Source organism: Cetorhinus maximus, chromosome 30 (assembly GCF_964194155.1).
Source record: "Cetorhinus maximus chromosome 30, sCetMax3.hap1.1, whole genome shotgun sequence".
Taxonomy (NCBI): Eukaryota; Metazoa; Chordata; class Chondrichthyes; order Lamniformes; family Cetorhinidae; genus Cetorhinus; species Cetorhinus maximus.
The window spans coordinates 18466351-18489675 of NC_135908.1; the positions used below are offsets into that span (position 1 = coordinate 18466351).

At 40.3% G+C, this 23325-nt stretch overlaps 1 protein-coding gene across 1 annotated transcript in view; it reads left to right on the top strand.

The window, feature by feature from the left end:
• Positions 1–23325, top strand: part of LOC144670111 (fibrillin-1-like) — a 580847-nt gene that overhangs the window by 552432 nt on the left and 5090 nt on the right. Inside the window, exons 58-62 of the mRNA XM_078532542.1 lie at positions 3004–3129; positions 5104–5226; positions 11178–11294; positions 15177–15305; positions 16435–16554. Coding sequence (XP_078388668.1) covers positions 3004–3129; positions 5104–5226; positions 11178–11294; positions 15177–15305; positions 16435–16554 — 615 coding nt within the window. The remainder of the gene's footprint in view (positions 1–3003; positions 3130–5103; positions 5227–11177; positions 11295–15176; positions 15306–16434; positions 16555–23325) is intronic.

Genomic DNA, 23325 nt, shown 5'->3' on the forward strand with positions numbered 1-23325 from the left:
CTGCACTGGTGAAGGGTGTGTGTAAGCACTGTGACGGGAATTCCAGGCTGCTTATTTCCACCTCATCACTGGAGGAAGTGTCCTCTTGGCAGCAGATGAGAATGTGGACTGAGCTGAGGGACTGGCTGGTTGAGGGTGTCGGTCCCTTGGCAGAGCTCCCTGTGAACCAACGTAGAGATCATTAGTAAATGGCAACAGAGTCAAAAGCAGGAGAGAGAGCACTCACATTTGCATTGAGGGAGGGATGATGTGGTGCAGGATCATCAGGTGGGCGTTCACCGCCGACCTCACCGTCGGTGATTTGAATAAAGGTAGTATGCTATGAGGCCTGTATCTTTAATTGTCCTTGAAGTTCTAGCTAGTTCTAGTGATATCCCTAGAGAAACAAGAGAAGAAGAAATGTTGGAATTCTGTTTGCAAGACAAACCTTCAAACATGTTTCAGTGGCAATATACTTTGTGACATGCAGTTGTGCTCGGTGTTTCTTTTTGGAACAATAAGTTACTGAGCAGCATTTGCAGGACTTAGCAAAAGAAGCATGCTGTTAGCTCTGAGTTAGGGTAAGGAATCTAGCCTCGCATTGCATTATTTTGTTTATCCGCTCATAGCTGATGATTCGCACCATGCAGGTGCCAGGCAATGACCATGCCCAACAAGAGATAATCTAACCATCTCCCCTTGACATTGAATGGCATTACATCACTGAATGACCCACCATCAACATCCTGTGAGTTACCATTGACCATAAACTTAACAGAACAAGCCACATAAATATTGGAGTGTTAAGAGCAGGTAAGGGGCTGGGAATTCTGTGGCGACAAACTAACCTCATGATTCCTCGAAGCCTGTCCACCATCTGTAAGATACAAGCCAGGAATTTATTGGAACACTCTCCATTTGCCTGGATGAGTGCAGCTCCAACAACACTCAAGAAGGTCGACACTATTCAGGACAAAGCAGCCCTCTTGATTTACACCACATCCATCAAATTAAACCAGCAGACAGTGGCAGCAGCGAATTCAAGATGCACTGCAGCAACTCGCCAAGGCTTCTTCAACAGAGCTTCCCAAACTTGCAACCTCTACCACCTAGAAGGACAAGGGCAGGAGATGCATGGGAGCACTACCACTTGTGAGTTCCCTCCAAGCCACACACCATCCTGACTTGGAACTGTATCGCTCATCTTTCCTTGTCACTGGGTCAAAACCCTGGAACTCCCAACCTAACAGCACTGTGGGTACACCTACACCACATGGACTGTAGCGGTTCAAGAAAGCAGCTCTTCACCTTCTGAAGGGCAGTTAGAGATGACAACAAATGTTGGCCTTGCCAATGATGCTGACATCACAAGAACAAATAAAAAATATATTCAATGTGGGCTCATGAAATCATGTAATTGGTGTTAGGTGTTGGTCATTCTCTGGTGCAGGTTTGCCCCATCATTTTATGAGCCCATTTGCCCTCCAGACAAAAAAGTAGCATTGAGAAGTTGCAAGTGTGAAAAACTTACCTAATCTCACACAAATGACCATCCTGCATTCCATGTATGTGATGTATGTATGTATGTATGACATACATTGTACTGTTACATTGTGTTGCAAGGGTATTTGGTGCAACATTCCCTTGGAGAGTTTTGACTGTGAGAATAGTAAGCTATACCTTATTGTATGGCGATGAAAGAATTGGAAAGGTTGTTAGTTTGTCCAAATGAATTCATAAGGCAGTCTTGCACATAAAATTGTGAGGAAACAATCTAAGGGATACATAGTCAACACAGCTACTTGGTTAGTGACATATTTGAGTCATCTTGCATTCGCTGCTGTCTTCAAATCTAAGATATTCTTCCTCCTCTGAATTCAGGTTCTGGAGGCAATATTAATTCTTGTGACAACCTGCTCTCAGGCACTGCACATAAGTGTACTTTGGCATATGTGCTGTGGAGTAACGAATGGAACACAGTCCTGTTTGGACATATTTCATGCAGCAGACCTGTTGATAATAATAGAATTTGAAGGTCTTCGGCTTTGACACTCCCTTTGTTTACTTTTGCTGCACTGTCAAATTCCTCACTCATTTTATCTTGCAAAGTAAAAATGTTGCTACCTCTACTACTGCTTTATCTTACGATTAAAAACTGCTATGTATCTTTAAATGTAGACACCATATAGCAGCACTCCTAAATTCAGTCCTGTAAGGGTAAACTTCCGATAGATGTTTGTGCTCGTTTCTATACCACAGGATTATACCAAACATACCATTTTGGGACAAAAGCTAAATACTGCAGATGCTGTAAATCTGGAATAAAAACAGAAAATGCTGGAAGTCCTCAGTAAGTCAGGCAACTATATGTAGAGAGAGAAACAGAGTTAATGTTTCATTCATTGACTTTTCTAATGAATATATTATTTATATAAAAACACATTTTTGTGTCTGTGTGCACACAAACCCAATAACACCAATTAAAATGGCCACTGATTAGTCCTTGATTTGTAATAAAAACAAAAAATGCTGGAAAAACTGAACAGGTCAGGCAGCATCTGTGGAGAGAGAAACAGAGTTCTGAAGAAGAGTCATATTCAACTCGAAGTGCGAACTCTGTTTCTCGCTCCACAGATGCTGTCAGATCTGCTGAGTTTTTTCAGCACTTTCTGCTTTTATTTCAGGTTTCCAGCATCCGCAGTATTTTGCTTTTGTTTTAGTCCTTGGGTTGTGTTGAGTTATCTGATCTTGGCTGAAGAGTATTATAGATGCTATATTTGGCCTCATCGTCATGCAAAGGAGAATTCCAATTTCAGTTTGACATACTTCATAGTTAGCCTGCCAGCGCCCACTGTCTGGACACACAGGAGAAATAACCAATTGGAAAAGGTAGGATATAGGCAATTGTGCTACGGGAATTCTACCGCATCAATCAGTACCTTCAGGAGAAAAGGGCAGAAAATTCTTTTAGCCCAGTTTTATAGCATCTGGCCTATCTTTAACCAATATTTTATTTTGTTTCAGATATTGATGAATGTCGAGTACTTGCAAACCTGTGTCAGAATGGACAATGTATTAATACTGTAGGATCATATCGATGTCTATGCAAGACTGGTTACACCACAGACCTATCTGGCGTATCTTGTGTGGGCAAGTATTTAAAAAATGTTTGTAGGTACTAGGAGATGGATCATACAGAGTTGTAAGGTACTAGGAGATGGATCATACAGAGTTGTAAGGATACATGAAGAAAATAACAAATGCAAGCAATCACCAACTTAATGCATGTGGAAAATTGTAACCATTCATTTTTGAACGCATTAAACTTGATGTCAGCTAGCAGTCAGGATCCAAACATGTTTGATAGTTAATCCAATTTGTATATAATGTATATAGGTACCACTATTTTCAAACACACAAAAACATGCATTTAGGTAGCTTTAATGTAGTAAATGTCCCAAAATACTTCACAGAAGAGAAACCTATGTCAGCAACATTAGGAGAAAAATTAGATGCTACTGTATAACAAAGAACATTATTGTAGGGAAAATGTTTGAAGGTGAGAAGCAGCAATGCAGGGACATTCGGGGAGAGGGAGTTCCAGAGAGAATACTGCTGAGAGGCTGGAGACAGTGCTACTGATGGTCGAAAGTTAGGTACAGAAAATAGTAACAAGATAGTGAGGGAAGGTTTGAACTGCTAACTAGTCAATTCTCACCTGAAAAAAATGAAACCAGGGGAGAAAGATTGTCCATCTAATTCAATTTTCAGGGAAACCTTTGAATAGATGCTCAGCATTCCAACACAAAAGAGGCAAGGAGCTATTTAGATATACAAGTTGTGGTCCTTGGCCTTTGTAGGACTCCCTTGACAATTTTAGCGTACAAATGGGTGAAGCATGTACTCCGCTGGAGGTCCCAATTGTACTAAGCGCTAAGTTGCTTAACCAATGGAGATAGTTCTAAAAAATATTTTCAGAGAGCTAGCTGGAGCATTTATTGTGACATTGACTTTAAGTTGAAAATCCTACCCTCCCCCCACCCCCTGCCTCCCCCATCCTTCATGGTCCCAATAGAGTTGAGGTGACCAAGGTGTTGCCATAGTAAGATTTGTGAACGAGAACAAAGATGTTCAACTCAATAAGTTGGAAGATGGGGTGGCCATTAAAGCTGGCAAAGACATGGGTGAGGGGTAAAGAGAATAGGATGTGGTGATAGAGTTTATGAATGGTGGAGTCAGCAGGATAGTGACAAGAAGTTGAGCCTCTAAGTGATGGGGATAAGGATGGGGTTTGAGTAGCAATGAAAATTAAATAAAGGCAGAGTTGAGTGATTGACAGTCTCTGTCATGTATAGGATAGGCAATTTTGAGCTCAACCAAGGATCTTTAGGTTCAGCCTGAGTAGGCAGCAGCTAGAACAGGAAACAGAGTGAAGTTAGAGATAATAGTCGGGATGCAGCCTTCCTGCAGGCTCATGTGAGGGGGCCTCTGCTCCCTATGATCCATGGAGGGCCCCACCCCACCAGAAAGTGCCATCCATGCTGGCAGACACTCTCTGTCCTAATGATCAGCCATGCCCCCCCCCTTAGGGTATGCCTTATTGGTGCTAGTGAGTGCAAACCCCATTTACCTGCATTCCAGGCCTCCTAGATGGCTGCTACTCTGGAGCCTGCTGCAGCTTCAGTGGTGCCATCGGGAGGTGGCTACTGCTGGAAATGAAGAGCTGCCAGTCCTCTGATTGGGCTGCAGCTCTTGATCGAGGGACATCCAGCCTTAGAGGAATGGAAGCCTCGACTGCAGTAAACTGGGTAAGTATTCTCCCTTCCTTAGAATTGTTGGCGTTTAAGAGGAAGGCAAGCTGACATCAATAGATATCCGAATCTTAGATATCATGCATCTGTTGAGCAAAGCACATATAACTGTTGTATGTGTATCATCAGTTTTTATATGGTGTGTGTTCCCAGTAGGACATTCCAATAAATTATACTTTAATGTGAATTTCTTAATAGTTGCAAGTCTCGCTTTGAAACTTTCCAAAAATAATTTCTTCTATTTTCTATAACAACCATGACACACATGATACATATCAGCAAGTTTATCATTCATAATTTCTTTAAATTCTAGATCTTGATGAATGTGTACAAGCACCAAAACCCTGTAATTTCATCTGCAAGAACACAGAAGGGAGCTACCAATGTGCATGTCCTAGAGGATACTTGTTGCAGGAAAATGGAAAAAGTTGCAAAGGTGAATATAATATTAGGTTCTTGCATCACAACTTATCCTGATCTAAAGATTAGTTGTCTCTATACTTATGTTTAACTGACCTAAATGAGTAAATTGATCATTTTTAGCTACTGAAAACAGCAACTATTATTGCTTTATTTCATTTAAACACCACAATTTAATCATCTAAAAGGCAGGCCAATTTATCAGCGAAGAATGGTTAAACTCAAAGTTATCATGTAAGTGGTAACAATAATGGCAGGGTTGCTGCTTATGAGAATTAACATGTCAAATTTCCGATGGCCAGTTCCTTATCAGTTGCTGAGCTTAGCCATGTAACTCCAGGAGGACATTCGTTCCATGGCACCTCCTAACAGCTTTTTGGATTCAAGATTGGGCAAGGTTTGGCATGTATTAGGACACCCATTTCCTCAGTTGTAGACAATTAATTCAAGAGAAAATTTAATGCAGCTACAGATGAAGGCCAGGAAGAAAGGATATGGGAAAATATGAGGAAGTTACCCAAAAAAATTGTTACTTTTTCCGATGATGTTTCAGTTGGTAATTTACAGAGGCCATTACTAGACACTTTTCAGTGTTCTGACATGTAAAAATGCTGTTCTCCAGTTATTTAGAACCTATAATTAAATAAGTTCTATAACACAGCTAAAAATACATTAATAAATATTCCAGTACACTGAATAAAAATTTCACAAACCCAAATGCTTCCAAAACTATTAAAAAACACACAAGGGACCCTATCAAAGGTTTTTTCTTATAAGTGCAAAAGATAGGCCATCTCCAACTCTCTTTCATGAGCTCTAATGCATTTCTGATCGCGGCCACTCTGTCTGCACTGTCTGCAATATCCTGGCCTATGACTCCATAGGACTGAGAACATAAGAAATAGGAGAAGGAGTAGGCACGTCAGTCCTACAAGCCTGCCACACCATTCATTAAGATCATGATTGATTGTTCCTCTACCTTAACCCCACTGTTCTTTAGTATCCAAAAATGTATCTGTCCGTCTTGAATATACTCAATGACTGATAATCCACAGCCCCCTGAGGTTGAGAGTTCCAACGATTCACAACTTTTTGCGTGAATAAATTTCTCCCTATATCAGTCCAAAATGGCTGACCATTTATTCAGACTCCATGAGCCCTAGTTCACGACACCACAGAAAACGGACAAAAACTATCAGTGGCATCTACATGTTTCATAAAGTTTTCGATAACACTCGTCAAGATCTTTTAATCCACGTTCAGTAATGGGACAGGCCCCCAATTCTTTAAATCCCAGCAGTCTCCTTTGTTTTTAAAGGCTAAGCTTATGATACGTCTCCTTATAGATGGGGAACAGACTTCCCTCATGTTTAATCTGCTTAGAGACATCTAAGAGAAATGGACTCTTAAAAATATATATTTAAATATCTATAAGCAATCCACTGGACCTGGACTTTTTCTCCCCTTTTATTCCACTCATTGCTAATTTCAGAAGACAAATAACTGAATGGATAGCAAATTAGCTAAAAGTAGACAGTAGGTCTGGCAAACTGACCTCTATCTTGCAGAGGCTGAATCCCAACTCTCTGAAACTTCCTCCCACTTCCCTTTGGACCATGACCCTACCACTGAAGATTAAGCCATTGTTTCCAGTACAGTACTGACCTCATCTCCTTCGGTGATCTTCCTCCCAGGGCTTCCCACTTCATAGTTCTTCAACCATATACAGCTCACTTCTACCTCTTCCCAAGATCCCTAAAAAGGACATGCCCTGGTAGACCTATCATTTCAGCCTCTTCCAGCCCAACTGAATTGATTTCTCCCTACCTTGATTCTACTTTTTCTCCCTACCTTGATTCTATTTTTTCTCCCCTTGTCCAGTCTATCCCTACCTTCATCTGTGAGCCTTCTGATGCTCTCCAATTTCCTGTTTCCAATTTCCTGGCCCTAACCATCTCTTCTTTACCATGGACGTCCAATCTCACTACACTTCTGTTCACCACCAGGATGGTCTGAGGGCTGTCCACTTCTTTCTTGAACAGAAGTTCAACCAGTTCCCATCGACCACCACTCTCCTCCTCCTGGCTGAATTTGTTCTCTCATTGAACAATTTCTCCTTTAACTCATTTTAGAAATGTACATGTACTTCTTTCAATCTAGCCTACTGTATTCATTGCTCACAATGTGCTCTTCTCTGCACTGGAGAGACCATACGCAGACTGGGTGGCCGCTTTGCAGAACACCTCCATTCAGTCCACAAGCATGACATTCTGGTGGCCTGTCATTTAATTCCCAACTTCCATGCTGACATCTTTGTCCTCAGTCTACTACACTGTTCCAGTGAAACTCAACGTAAACTTTAGGAACTGCACCTCATCTTTTAATTAAGCATTTTACAGCTTTCCAGACTAAACATTGAGTTCAACAATTTCAGACCATAATCTCTGCCCCCTTTTTGTTTCCTTTTCTTTGCTTATTTTTGCTTTTCTCTTATTTTTGCTTTGAGTGGAGAGAATGTTTCTACTTCTGGGAGAATCCAAAACTAGGAGCCATATTAACGTGTAAATCCGATAGGGAAATAAAGGGCAATTTCTTTACTTGGAGAGCAGTTAGAACCTATCCTGTCCAACCCATTCATATTTGTAAATACCTCTATCAGGTCTCCTTGAAGTCTTCTCTTTGCTAAAGAAGAAAGGCCCAACCTGTTCAATCTTTCCTGATAGCTGTAATCTTTCTGTTCTGGTACCAGCCTTTCTCCAGTGCTTCTTTGTCCTTTTTACAACATTGAGATCAGAACTGTACATGGTACTACACAAAATGTTTGAAGCAAAAAGCTTAGATGCTTTCAACCAGGAAACAAGATGAGTACATGAGAGGAAAGGGGATAGAAAGATATACCAAAAGGCTGAACTGAGGTAGATGGAATGAATCACAGAATCTTTACAGTGCAGAAGTAGGCCATTTGGCCCATCGAGTCTGCACCGGCTCTCTGAAAGAGCATTCTACCGAGTCCCACTCCCCTGCCTTATCCCTATAGCTTTGCACATTCCTTCTTTTCAGATAGCAATCCAATTCCCTTTTGCGTCCACCACCCTCTCAGGAAGTTCATTCCCGACTCCAACAATCCTCTGGATCAAAATATTTTTCCTTACATCACTATTACTCTTTTTGCCAATTATTTTGAATCTGTGCCCTCTAGTTCTTGATGCTGTCTTGAGTGGGAACAGTTTCTCACTATTTACCCTGCCCATACCCCTCAGGATCTTGAACACCTCTATCAAGTCTCCTCTCGGCCTTCTTTTCTCCAAGGAAAACAGTTCCAACCTCTCCAGTCTATCCTCACAGCTACAGTTCTTTATCCCTGGAATCATTCTTGTGAATCTCCTCTGTACTCTCTCAATACCTTCACATCCTTGCTCAAGTATGGCATCCAGAACTGGACTCCATATTGGTCAAAATCCTGGAACTTCCTCCCTAATAGAACTGTGAGTGTACCTACACCACATGGACTGCAGCAGTTCAAGAAGGCAGCTCACCATCACCTTCTCAAGGGCAATTAGGGATGGACAATAAATGCTGGCCTAGCCAGCAATGCCCTCATCCCATGAATGAATAAAAAACAGGATGAGGCCTAATTAGTGCCTATACAAATTCAACATGACCCTCTTACTCTTGTACTCAATGCCCCTATTAATAAAGCCTAAGATACTATGTGCTTTATTAATTGCTCTCTAACATGCCCTGCCATCTTCAATGACTCATGTACGTATACATTGAGGTCCCCCTCTGTTCCAGCACCTCTTACCTCTTTTAGAGCATCTCCCTTTATTTTATACTGTCTCTCCATATTCTTCCTGCCAAAATGAATCACCCCACACTTCTCTGCATTGAACCTCATCTGCCACTTGCCTGCCCAATACACCAACATATCTATGTCCTTTTGAAGTTCAAAACTATCCTTATCACAGTTGACAAGTTTCCGATCTTTGTATCATCTGAAAATTTTGAAACTATGTCCTGAATACCACAGTCTAGGTCATTAAAATATATCAGGAAAAGCAAGAGTCCCAACACTGACCCTTGGGTAACTCCAATACAAACTTTCCTCCAATCTGAAAGACACCAATTAATCACCACTCTGTTTCCTGTCACTCAGTCAATTTCTTACCTAAGCGCCTACTTTTCCTTGTATCCCATGAGCTAAAATTTTGCTCACAAGTCTGTTGTCTGGTCCCGAACTATAGTTTCCAGAAGTTTCCCTACCACTGAGGCTAAACTGATTGGCCTGTAGTTGCCGGCTTTATCCTTGCACCCCTTTTTCAACAAGGGTGTAACTTTCTCAATTCTCCAGTCCTCTGGCACCACCCCTGTGTCCAAGGAAGACTAGAAGGTTATCACTAGTGCCTCTGCAATTTCCACTCACTTCCCTCAGTACCCCTGGATGCATCTCATCCCATCTTGGTACCTTATCTATTTTAAGTAAAGATGGCCTTTCTAACACCTCCTCGTTCTCAATGCGAAGAGTTTTGTGGGGAATGTTAACACCAGCACAAACTAATAGGGCCAAATGGCTTGTTTTGGTACTGTATTAATCTGTGTAATTTCTATGCAAGTATAGACCATGTAGAATTAAATGTTTTTACTGAAAATCTCTAATAAGAATTAATGAATTAAGAAGAATTAGCACATCTATTCCATATTCAGTAATTTTTATTATCTAGTTTTCAAATCTGAATTCATTTTAGATTATGAAACTTGCATTGTAATTGATAGGCACATGGGATTGGAATCCCCTTTCCGCATCCCATCCAAAATTAGATGGATTAGTGACAGAATTGGGCAGCAAGGTCTACCACTGCCTCACCACACTTTTCTGAATTCACAATTCCTGCCATAGTCCCAGCCAAGGACCATTTGGCCACTCCTTCCCTGACGCACCCAATTTCTGGCAGAAATGCGAGGCTCTGGTTCCAAGCCCAACTCGCTCCAGTTTGTCCCTGTGTGCACTGTTCCACGGAACCGCCAGGTGAATTCTGGCAGTACTTGCTAGGGTAGCAATGTGAAGGCTCCAGAAAGAGGGAGAAGAGGGCCTTGTAGTCAAGGCCTTCAGGCAGAAATTACTTGATTTCCTCAGGGCTCTTCTGCCTTTTTAACACTGTTCCTGGAACTTAAAGTGCTGCAGAAGGAGTCTTACCGCAGCACTATTGATACTTTCCCAGGGTCACTGGCCAGATTACCACTGGAAACTTGCTATGAATATCTAATGATCTCTGATTGATGTAAATGGATTGGAGTTATGAAGAGATCATGGTGACCAGCCTAAGTTCCACCCTGATGCTGTAAGGGAGAAAGAAGGAAATCTAGCTGGGCATTTGTTTGGACTATTTTCCACTGAGCAGTCCAACTGATTAGTTTAAGGGTTTAAATTTACTACTGGCTGGAATTAAACAATGTCCATCTGAAATCAAGATTCCCAATGATGGTAACGGTGAGTAGAAGCGTTTGGTCCAGATGGAGCATATGGACTGGATTTTTTGTTTTCCTCTCCCCCTCCTCGCCCTGTCTCCCAAACCCCTCTTGTAGTAAATGTAGAACTAGAGCTCTAGATCTGCTTCTAAGATTTATTTTTAAAATAATTTAATCGACTAAAACAATGTTGTAACATATGTTTTGATTTGGTTTCAACAGTGCTAGTTTAAACATAGCAAGTGGTGATTACTGCTGACCCATCTCTTATGTAAATGAAATGGCTACAGGACAATTAGGCCTGTGGGTTTCAATCACAAAATGGTGCAAGTAGTGACTGCCTGCTCACTATCAATAATAGGGCAGCTAAGTCTTGAAATTGTCATCGTAGCATTGATATATACTTTGGGCTTGGGGAGGGGAAGCTGTAATAAAAAACAAAAAGCTTTGTCTTTCAGTTTAACTCCATTATGTATTAAGCTATTGCTTTCTTTTTTATAGATTTGGATGAATGTGCTACAAAGCAGCACAATTGTCAGTTCCTTTGTGTCAATACAATCGGTGGATTTACGTGCAAGTGTCCTCCTGGATTCACACAGCATCATACAGCATGTATTGGTAAGTCACTGACTGGGGATGGAGAGGAGGCATGGAGGGAGCGTGATGGAAAAGTTAAACCACAGATAAATTTTGTGCTAAAAGCAAAGTGTGTGTGATAAATTTTGTGCCTCAGCGCAGTAGTAGATGCTAAGAATAGTGCACAGAAATAGCTATACCTTTGATAGAACAGCATTGAATATTGCTTCTCAATTATTTACACCATACCCGATTGTCATATTCGTATCAATGTAATGCTTGTTATTTCCAGTCATCTTTAATTACAACAAATCCTTCACTGAAATTTAAATGCCATTTGCATTATGATGTGATCAATATTGAATCTACAGCCAAACCAGGTTTTGGGAAAGTAAGAAGATTTGCATGCTGGAAGCTGCAGCTGCTTAGAGATTTATTTGAAGGCAATATTTTGCCTTATTTTATAGCAGCATGCTCAAATAACACATGCATTTGGCATTATAGTAATTTATCCTTTTATTCTGCATTTATTCCTCACAAACACAATTACATATAGGAGTTTACCTCTCTTAAGCCAAAGCCACTGAATTCAAATTATTGGATAATTTCATTTTTATTGCACTTCTGTGTTAGTTATGTTGCTGAAATCAATTTTTCAATGCAAAAAGCAACTTTGTTTTCATGAATAGCCATTTATTAACATCCAAAACCAGGAATTTCTGTTATGCACAAGCATTATGGCCCAGATTTTGTGGTCAGCTGTAAAGGAACAGCTCTTGCTGTTCACCTGCAAAATAACTTCCCCCAAAGTTTTAGCAGACTCTAGAGTGCAGACTTCATCTTTCCCAAAGTCAGTTTGAATTTGGGAACTTCTGCAGGGGATCTGTTTAGTCCATGAACAAGCCAGGCAGCAGGGAAACTGATCAACCAATCAGATTGAAGAATTTTCACAGGTTGCAAAGCACAAATTAAAAAGCAGCAAATAGAAATATGTTTAAATCATTGTACAGAAAGCAAAATAAAGATACACATGAGATTAAGGGAGAAATTTAAATAAGAAAACACAAACTTAAAAAAAATTAAATCTGCAGCATTTAAATTTTCTTCTGAGAAAATGAGACACCACATTTATAAATTATATTTTTAGGGCCAGGGAGATTGTGCAGCAGTATTTATGACTTAGTATGCCATCAGAAACAACTAGTTTAAGTTAACATCAGTCAGTGATTCTGTATTGATTCCATCAGTGAAGATCGCAACAGCACACCCTGTGAAGGACCAGGACATCTCTGACAGCAGTTTCCAATTTCCCCAATGAACTGCACATGTGCAGATCCAAAAGTTGCAGTAAGATTTACCTAGTAATAGTGGCAAGTGCCTACAGCCTCACTGTTAATGTTATTGTAAATTCTGGGGCATTGGTTGTAAGCTGGTTACTCCAATTCATTATTGTGAAATATATTATGTTTGATTATGTTTAATAAACTATAAAAAAGATGGAACTAATCTCCAGAATAAAAATAAGGATACTACCATGCCCTTCATTCACCTTTCCTCTTGCGAGCCTAACCCCAGAGATAGATCAAGAAACTGGAAAGTTGGAGAGTGGCTTGCACCTCATTAATACACACTATGTGGTTTCTTCTGAAATTGCTAGCAACTCAATCTCTACACACATACATGTGATATACACCTATACCTGTTTAGAATATGTCTCATAGGAATATATAAAACATTCATAGGCTTGTTGCCATTAAGACATGATCATGATAGCTGTGCATTTCTCTCTTTTGTTAAGATGTTAAAATCATTTAAATATTGGTAAATGGGCTATACTATATGTCTAAAATGGAGCAGTACATGAATAAAAAATGCAGTCATAATGGCATTAACTTATTAATGTTGTCCAAGATTAAATTCACTACTCCAATTTAGTTTTGACATAACTCTGAACATAATAATAAATTTAATCATAAGCTTAGAAATGTAGGAACAATGGCTGCACCTTGTATTTAATATTTTTAAACAATTAGCATGATTAGCCTTAACTTTGCTGAATTTATGTTTGTTCCAATAATAATTAGTGACTGTACCAAATTTGTTATTTGTCTCAAGCAAAAATGTAGTGACTCACAATGATTCATTGCCAGTGTAGAGCCAATTGTGCTGAGGAGGGGTCATATTGCATTAAAGCTAATGGAACAAACTTATAAACACTGTTATTTGCTGAGAACATATTTGAGAAAGTTGCAGAAAATAACTTAATTTAAAATATCTTTATTTAAAACTGTTTCCCTGTATAAATAAAGCAAGCAAATTTTCTATGGCATTGCTCATGGTATTCTGATGATGCATTGATTCATAACGACTGCTATATAGCATGTAACGCAATGTGTTATTCTGCTGCTATGATACAGCTGTGCCCCTTTGAGGCCACAAGCCCCACTGGTTCTCAAATAACATAGCTTCAGATCAATCAAAGTTTAATTGTTGCTTGGTGAGGAAACTTAGCACTCTGGAAATTCTTGGTGAATTTTAGCCCCAAGGTTCAAAACGCCCAGCCTGATCAAGAGGTGGCTTTCTTTTTAACTTGCATTTGTAACAAACTGTGATGTCACCACATAAATCATGAACAATTAGTGATGGTATTCCAGCTATTTAACATATTACCTTAGTCTCTTCACAAGAGGTAGAATACAGTTTTTGTATGAAACATTTCACTTAAAGTATTGGCCCAGATCTTCCACAAAGTGGCAATCATCATCCTATTGCTGCTCAGCTCAAAGTTTTCAACACCCCAATAGCGCTCCGTATTCCTGGCCAGGTCTTCTGAGCTTCCTTCTTTAGAATTGCAGAGCATATGGTCACACAAAGAACTCTAAATCAGCTGTAGTGTCAGGGGGAAGACAAGGCATGCCCCCTTTTTATGGCATTAGCTGCCCTAAGGAAAGTTTAAATGTCCAGTGTGAATGTTAGTGAATGTGTAAATGGATGAAAGTGAATGGTTGAGTGGATGAATGATTGAATGGACAGGGTGGTAGTGGGGGTAGGTGGATGAGGTAAGTAGGTAGGTGGGTGAGGTGGTGAGTGGAAAGGGTGTCAGGTGACTAAGGTGGCAGGTATGTGAGGTGGCAGTTGGGTAGGGTGGGTAGCAGGAGTAGTCAGGTTAGGTCAGTGGGGTGGTCAGGTTGGGGGAGTAATCAAGGTGGGTAGTCGGGTGGTCAGGGGAGTTGGGGGATCAGTGTGAGTGATAAAATACTAAATACCAATGATGTAAAGTAGTGTGGAGGAGAAAGGCTTTGAAGTGGATGATCAGCCATGATCCGATTGAATGGCAGAGCAGGCTCAATGGGCTGAATGGCCTACTCCTGCAACTATATTACTGTCGGGGGTCAGTTCTATTGTTATCTGGGAGTTAGGCTAGGATTTTTCTGCCCTGACATTTCCTGGGTAACTATCCAGGTAAGTACTGTGTAGCTGTCTGAAGTCTTTGACTCTAACTAAGAGTTGGAGACATTTGCAGAGGGTCCCAGGGAGCAGGGGAATTGCCCATTGGAAATTCAAACTTCCCAAGAAATTCGCATGGAGGTCAGTGTGTCAGGACTTTGCGAGGTCCCAACGAGCATCTTGGGTCGTACATCTGGTTTCCAATGATCCGGAGACTAAAAGAGCTGGGCCATTATTTGCTAAAACTTGGGAGCCTGTTCAGATGAATTAAAAGTAGAGCATCTTAACGCTTGAGAAGGTAAAATCAAGACAATTCATATAATCTTAAAGTAGCTTAAACAATTTGATCACTAAAGAGTGAGGTGATGTTGTGTTTGTCAAGTATTAGTTACCTGAAATCTGGATTTTTCCTTTAAGTCACAGCAAAAAAATGTCTTCACTAGCTAACCAAATGCATTGATTGATGCCCTTTTGCAGATAACAATGAATGTATCGCTGAAACAAATATGTGTGGAACTAAAGGAGTGTGCCAGAATACCCCAGGCAGCTTTCTCTGTGAATGCCAACGTGGATTTTCACTGGATCAAACTGGCCACAGCTGTGAAGGTAGAGTTTGAATAGAACCAGAAAAAAAATATCCTGGATAGCAATCATTTCAAATAATTTTGTACCTTTTGTCAAAAATCCTAAGTACTAAAATGTCATTAAATATAGGTTGAGATCCAAAGCCAGCATAATAAACTGTAATTATTATTAAAAAATAATGTTTTACAGTTGTATAACTATGCAGCATAACCAGTTAACTCTAGTTGCAAGAAATATGAGGCCACTAGGGTTTCAATTGTAAGCTATTAAATCACATTCAGATTATATGGGAAAATTTACACATTTTCATTAATATAAATTTCATGTTAAAATATTTTTTCTTGTTATTTTGGCGTCAGTTTTTTTCTTTGTACATTAATACAGATTGTAACCAGTTACTGCAGTTGATAGGATTCAGTCCTTGATTCAAATGAAGCTGTAAATATTACTGACAGTTACAGAATCTGTTTTTCACAAGCTCTTCTCAACAATCAAAAACCTTATCATTGCCATTGAAGGACTTGAAATTCCAAACCATACTGTGCAGTATGTGAATGCTATACAGGTCACTTATTTGTCAAGCCAAGAATGCGCTTGCTAATGTCTATAAGAGCCCTGAGGATTACATCTATTACAATACCGTCAGGCAGGTTTTATCTATGGCAGTTTTCATTCATCAGTGTAAATACTTTGTTTAATTTAGCTGAGTTTGTTACCAAGACTACCATTGTCAGGCTGTGTGTTATGTTTTGCCTGGGTTAGACACCATCCTCAGAACAGACTGTTTTGTGTTGGCCAGAATCAAGGAGAAGTTACAACAGCTGATTCCAACTAACATCACTTGGGAATAAATCTTATTATACTGGTCTCATAAAAGTACAGCCAAAATAACCCACATAACAGCTGAATCTTGGTGACCAATCTGAACTTTATTGTTTGCTATGTTAGCTCATAAATACTCAACAGGGCATTCACTAGAGGTCTGCAGCAATGGAAAATTTAAAAAACGCACAGAAAAGTTGTGCATATAAAACCATACAAAGTAATTGTAATTGTAATTACAATCCCATAAAAAAAACTTCCTGTTCAGCGTGTATATTAACTTTGGAGTTTAGTTATTAAATATGTGTATTTTTTTATCACTTGTTAGATATTGATGAATGTGAAGGAAGCCATCGTTGCCAACATGGCTGTCAGAACCTGGTTGGTGGATATCGATGTGGCTGTCCACATGGCTATCTACAGCACTATCAATGGAATCAATGTGTTGGCAAGTAACTCGTCGTTAAAATTATGTTAGGAAGATAAATGTTTCAAACGAAGAGTCTTTATGATAATTTTGTTAACAATATATAACTATTTCCGCTCAGTTTTAATTTCCTTCTCAGCACTCCCACCTCCCTACTTAGGACAATGAGATACTTATATGAACACTGTCAATGCTGCCCACAATTTACTATTTCAGTTGGACAGATTAGCAGTCTCTGACTATGTATCATCATGCCTCTGCCAAAGATGGAACACTCTCTTACTGGAGGATGTTCTGTGTGGCAGTCCAAAGGAACAACCAAAACCTATCCATCCAAGGGAGCAAAGGGTTTGAACCTTTGAATGCAGTTTCTGACAAGTAATCCAATGCTACCACTAAAGCTACTTGGCTCCCATTCCATGTAAGTTCAAATATATTTAGGACTGTAGAAGGCATGATGCTGTAAATAATTCTCTTTGTTCAGGGTCTAGAAAAGTTTAACACCAAAAGATTCATTTTCGCATTTTAAAAAAATTGGAGTTTAGAAAGAACTGGACTCACTTTGTGATTATTGTATCCATATATCTGCTGACAAATTATTGAAAACAGACTTCTCTGAGGATCCATATCACTATTTGATACTGTAATTGCCAAAGTTGTAATAGTTCCTTGCAAAGCACAAAGGCAACTATTAAAATAGCCAAAACAAAGTATATGATAGTTTTAAAAGTGCTTTTAGAGTCAGTTTACAGTTTGGCTACAAGAGAAATCCTACTTTCAACTAAACAGAGAGTTGCATCTAGAAAAATCTGAGCTCCACATTACTTTAACAACATTATTTTCCAGATATAGGCCAGGATTTTTCAGGTGGCAGAGTTCCCCTTCCTGCCGAGGGTTAGCAGCGAACAAATCACCACAGATACTGGCTGCCCTGCAGCCATTCATTAACTGCCTGGAGGCGAGACTTCCGTCCCTCACTCAGTAGGAAGTCCTGACTGAGAGAGCTACCAGCCAATCTGATTGGCTGGTAGCTCTGTAGTCCCAACAGTGCTAGAAGCTGCAGTGGACAGGACTGCAAGCAGTCCCAGAGTCTAACGGAGTCCAGGAACAAGTAAATTTTGGGGGTCTCAGGGAGGGGTGAGCCCCTGGTGGCGGGGGCTAGGCAGAGGGGGATATGGTGTTGGTGAAGAGGCTGGAGGTGGGTGTGTGCAACTGGACTGCTAGTTGGGGCGGGGGGGTGCAGTGGGAGGACTCGCGAAGCCTGTCAATGAAGCTGAAAGGCACCATTACACATTATTCAGTGAAAGAGAACATATTTTGAGGTTATAAAGTGATAAAATGCGTTCACCCATGCAACCAATTGTGATCAGAATTTCTTAACTTTTCTAGGCCTAACATTTCTAGGTGCTGCCCTGACACCCACAGCAGGAATGGAGACAGCCTGAGCAATGGTTGGCCCTGTTGCCTCTGATGACTTAGGCATGGGTCTTCTGGAGGGCTGAGGCCTTGGGGGCCCCACCTGGCTTTGGCGTTGGCTTTCCTCCTGTGGACCAGCTGCTCCCTCTGCAGTGACAGAGGACAAAGTTGAGGGTGTCACAAGCAAAGGGGACTCAGAGGGAGAGGACAGCTTCTGAGATTCCTTAGTGGATGACCAAGGGGCGTCCAGCTGCAGCCCCTCCTCCATTTGGGTGCCCGAGGGACCCAGCCTGACTCCTTGAGGAGAAGGAGCACCTGGAGGGATGTCAAGGTGCCCCGTTTCCCTCTAGCATTGCCACTGCAGGAACTTACCCATGGTTACCATGATGAGTGCAGGTCTGCGTGCATCTCTGCGTTCTGCTGGACCAGGGTCTCCATGGCATCCGCCATCCTTCCCATGGAGACCTCCATGTGGGCACATGTGGGCACCATTTCATCAGGTGAAAAGGCAGGAAAGTGGAGTTGAGGATTATCAGATCAGCCATGATCTCATTGAATGGCAGAGCAGACCTTATTGGCCAAATGGCCTACTTCTGCTCCTACATCTTATGGTCTTAAGACCTCATGACATATCCTGAGTCCTTTGAAGACATTCCATTCATGTAAACAACTGTGCTTGTTTACTCCAAAGTTCCCTCTTCCAAACAAGACTTGCTGCCTTAATTGTTCTCAAATTCTTTCAAGAATATGTTTTATTAACTACTATCTTTCCATATTATAGCTAATGAATCCCCCTACCCAGATCTATTACATTAGGCAGTAAAATTATACTTTAATCACCCATGGTTGATGTCTTCCTAGTCACATTTCATTGTACAAGCATTTGTTATAGGTAATGCTCAGATAACGAAAGCAGAAGGCAAGCTATGTTTTCCCCTGTGGCATTCTAAGTTATTATGTATAAAGCAGAAAACCTGTAATTCCAAGATATAGAAAGTTTGATTATTAAGCCTTAACTCCCCAAGATAGCCAACATATAACTCTCCAGGATATCCGACAATAAACATTCCCAAAAAGTGTTCAAAAATGTGCCTCTTTCAAACAGGAAATAATGCAAGAATTTTAAAAAGTCAAAGCTAGTTAGAAAGGCAGCACAGAAGAACATCAAGTCATGTGTGTGCAGCCACACAGTGGTGAATTCCTGGCTCAAGCCCCACTGCTGCTGAAATGGCGAGCGGAAGCTGCTTGACACAATGAAAGCGAGCAAAATCGGAGCAAAAGAAACTAACCTCCATGCCATACCTCGGTAGCCAGTTAGGAAACTTTATTGACTTTAGCTTGGAAACAAGTTATACTTGCCCATTAGGCTAGAGTTCAAAGCTGGTCTTTGGGTGATGAGTGAATAGGAGGAAAAATGGAGGGAGATCATAATAATAAAATATTCTCAACAAAGGTGATGAGAGCAGATAAAGCAAGGCACTTAATTAAATCGTGATAGTCATATGATAATTGCTCCAGTGCCAAATCAGCAAACACATGTGATCTCTCATAAGACCAGTACTAATTATTTCCCAAGTACTTCTTTGACTCAGTGAATAACTAGGGACCTGCATCCTTCACTGGCAAGTTATGTCATTTATATGAGGATATCTCCACTAAGGCATGTTTACAACAGGAAATACACCTGACAGCTGAATTCCTAATGATGTAATCTTACTATGGCAGCTAATAGGATAGTTTTTTGTCTTCGGAACTTATTTCAGAGCTATCTACTTTTATCGCATAGTACTGTATAGTATTTACAGAACAGAAACAGGTCATTTGGCCCAACAGGCACATGTCAGCATTTGTGGTTACTTGCATTCTCATGATATTTACTCACAAGTCTTGTGTAACTTGGTTATCTGAGCAATTTCATGTTGTAAAGCATCTCTTAGGCCATCTCTGTATTCTTCTCTAAATTCTTAGCAATATTGTCAACACTGAAGTTATATCTTGCAAATTTTTCCAATCCTCCCGAAAATGCTTTATGAGAATTACAGTGGAGCCTGGGAATTAATAAGTTGCAGAGTAAAATAGTTGCAGAATGGCTCAGCAATGCTGTTAAATATATAACTTCAGTGCTGGTGCGATGCCAGTTATGATTGGCTGATCGAATCAAACTGCATGGCTCTTTGGTTATTCATAATAGGCAGTGTACAGTCCATACTCAACCTGCCGGCATTTGCAAAACCCAAAAGAAAACACCTACAGTTAGATATGATTCCATGATTGGGCAGCACTTGCCGAACAGTCCTGAGTGTGCTAATGACTGCACTAAGAACCAATTTAAGATAATCAAGTTTGTAACATGAGTTGTTCATGCTTGATAGAAGCAACATACATTCATATGCAGGAACCCGTACTCTGCGAAAGGAATATGTTCAAGCCTTGCACCTATTTTGCATTATCTGGAAGTTTGGGGAGCCTATAGTTCCCCATTGCTTTCTCCATGGCAACACTCAGCCAGAGTCGAATTGCCAACCAGTCAGCACCCTTTTCACCTGTAGCAAAAATTACTGTGACCATTTAACATTTGACATTCTTGCATTTTTCTTGATGAGAGCAAGATGAAAAGCTTCAGCAACATGTCTGACTTTTTAGCAAAATACTAATTGCAAGAAAGCAAATTAACCAATAAAAGAGAAATGAATAGTGGACAAACATTATAAAAAGGCAAAATGCTGGCGGCAGATGCAGGAAAGCACAAAATTCTGGAGACAAATAGATCAGTTAACATCTGCAGATAGAATATACAAGTGAACATTTTGGGATACTTCTTCAAAACCATGATTGATCTGACATGTGTCTTCAGCATTTTAGGAATACACAAATGATTCTAGCCATAAAACAAAATTGATTTGGCAAAATAACTGCTCACTCTAAAATTTTAAAAGGGAGAGGGAGCGTGACCCTCAGAAAGGTTGCCACTGTCCTTGCTGCTTAACCAACTGATAATTTCAATATTTGTAATGTATGCCTCACTTTACATTTAAAAGATTTTTATGATTTTCATCCTCTGGAGACCAGTAGTGCTTTTTTTTGGTTTGATGAGCCAGTGTGCCAAACTTAAACATCTCTTGGCAGGGTGGATCTGGGGGGGAAGGGGTGATGTTGTAAAGAGTCTGTGTTTTCTACCCAGGGCATTTCGTACAACATGCTAGTGGATTTGGACAAGCCAGAATATTTTTTTGTCAGACAAGAAGTATATTTAAGAATGTTGCCTTACACTCTTTGTGAGGGTGAGCTATTTACACTGAAATTACTTCCCCACATCTCAAGTTTTTCTTTCAACGTAAATGTTCTGCGCAACATCTAATTATTGCCATATACACACCCTTGCAAAAAGCCCTACTGATTTCAGCTTTTGCATTACAATAAATTGCATTTAATGTTCATAATCATAATGATTACCTAATTATCAGCTTTTGAGATCATTACTCTCATCTGTTCAATGCGAGTATAATCCATAGCTGAATTTTTACAACCATTTTTTACAAAGGTTAAATAAATTATTTCTTAATATATTCATAATGCAGGATACTGAGGCATTGTAGAAACTTGGACTGTTCAGTACTTCCAATGTTCAAATCAAGAAATCTGATAAGGAAGAATGGATAACAATGAGAAATAGGCCAAGGTATAAAGGGGAGGATGATGGAAGTTAATAAAAAGAACAAGAAAGATTTCCTGTATAGGAAGCGTGTAAATTAATCTGGTATGGGGAGAAATACAAGTTCATGAAAAAATGCAGGCAAACTCTGGGACAGAGATCAGTACAATCCAAGCAAATCCAAAAGAAATGGGTGGAAGAAGGATTGAGGAAATGGGAAAAATGAGGCAAAGATACACAGTAGGTAAGATGGTGAATGTCATTGACTATAAATGGCGCAGTGTGAAAAGAGTATGAGAGTATGTTCAAGACTTTTAAAATAAGCCATCAATCAATTCCTGCTCAAAAAATATATGTACAATGTATTCATTAAGCAAGATTTCTTGACTTATTGCATAAACTGTCTTCCTGTAGTCCACCAGCAGAATCTTGATAATATCATGAACATCACTTGAAATATTAAAAGAATGGAGAAAATATACATATATGGAGCATTGATGTTTTCACTGTACTGCAGTGAGCTGACTTAAATATAATTAGATATATTTTCCCAAATCTATGTGAAAGAGTCTTTGCTAAGCACACCGACTATAGATTTTAGGGTATCAATCTAGTAGACCAATTTAGTTTCAGTGCATTTTAGTGTGTGAGTGGTAGAAATTTGTCTCAGATGGTGGCGTAAAAGTCAGTATTGGATTGGCTGCCCATTATATTCAGCACCTGATATTCAAATTCACTGCAATCAATGGAACTGCGTATCAGGCGCTGCATATAATGGGCAGCCAATCCTATATCTCCCACTAGATGCCACTTTGAGTCAAATTGCTACCCCAAAGGCTTTGGCAATGTGCTACATTTAGGTCAGGATCTTTAGGTCGGTGAGCAGGAGGCGAGACCCGCTTGCCAAAGCGTAAAATGATGCGGGATGACGTCAGGCGGAAGTCCCAACACCACCCCGCGTCATTTCAATTTTCAGGTCGGTGTGGGTGCAGCTGAATCAGCTGTGCACCTGCCGACCTGTCAACGGCCTATTGAGGCCATTTAAAAAGTAATTAATAATTAATGGACCTGCCTGTCCAACCTTAAGATTGGCGGGCAGGCCGGGAGCCCTGGCGGGCTTCTGAAAAACCATGAAACCTCATCCACGGGCGGGATGAGGTTTCATGAGGGTTTTTAAAAATTTAATAAATGTCTGATTAAAAGTGATGGACATGTCCCAACTCATGTGACAGTGTCACACGAGGGGACATGACAGGGAAATTTTGTGCACCTTGACCATTTTTAAATTTGGCGCCAATCTCCCTGAGGCAGCACTTAGCCTCAGAGAGATGAGTGTGCTCTTTCGCGCACACAGGGAGTGCATAGCGCTTCCTGGTGGACATCATGCTGGGCAGGCCATGTTAAATGGCGGCACACCCCTGATTGGGGGCGCCGATCGGAGGCATGCCGGCTCCTGCATTTCCCCCCTGACAAGGAGAAAATTCTTCCCTTAATATTTGAGAAATTTAACAGCAGTAACTAATATTTAAAATCTATCAGCAAAGTAGCTTATTTGAATTAAATTTTCTGTTTGGGTTGGAATCTCAACATTACTTTTCTTATAGGGGCCTTCTTTTCCTTTTCAAGTTAACTTGGGGTGGTGGGGAAGGGACAACATTGCAGTACATTGGAATCCAACATGCAGAGTTGATCCCTCATGGCTTGGTATTGCTAACATCAATTGT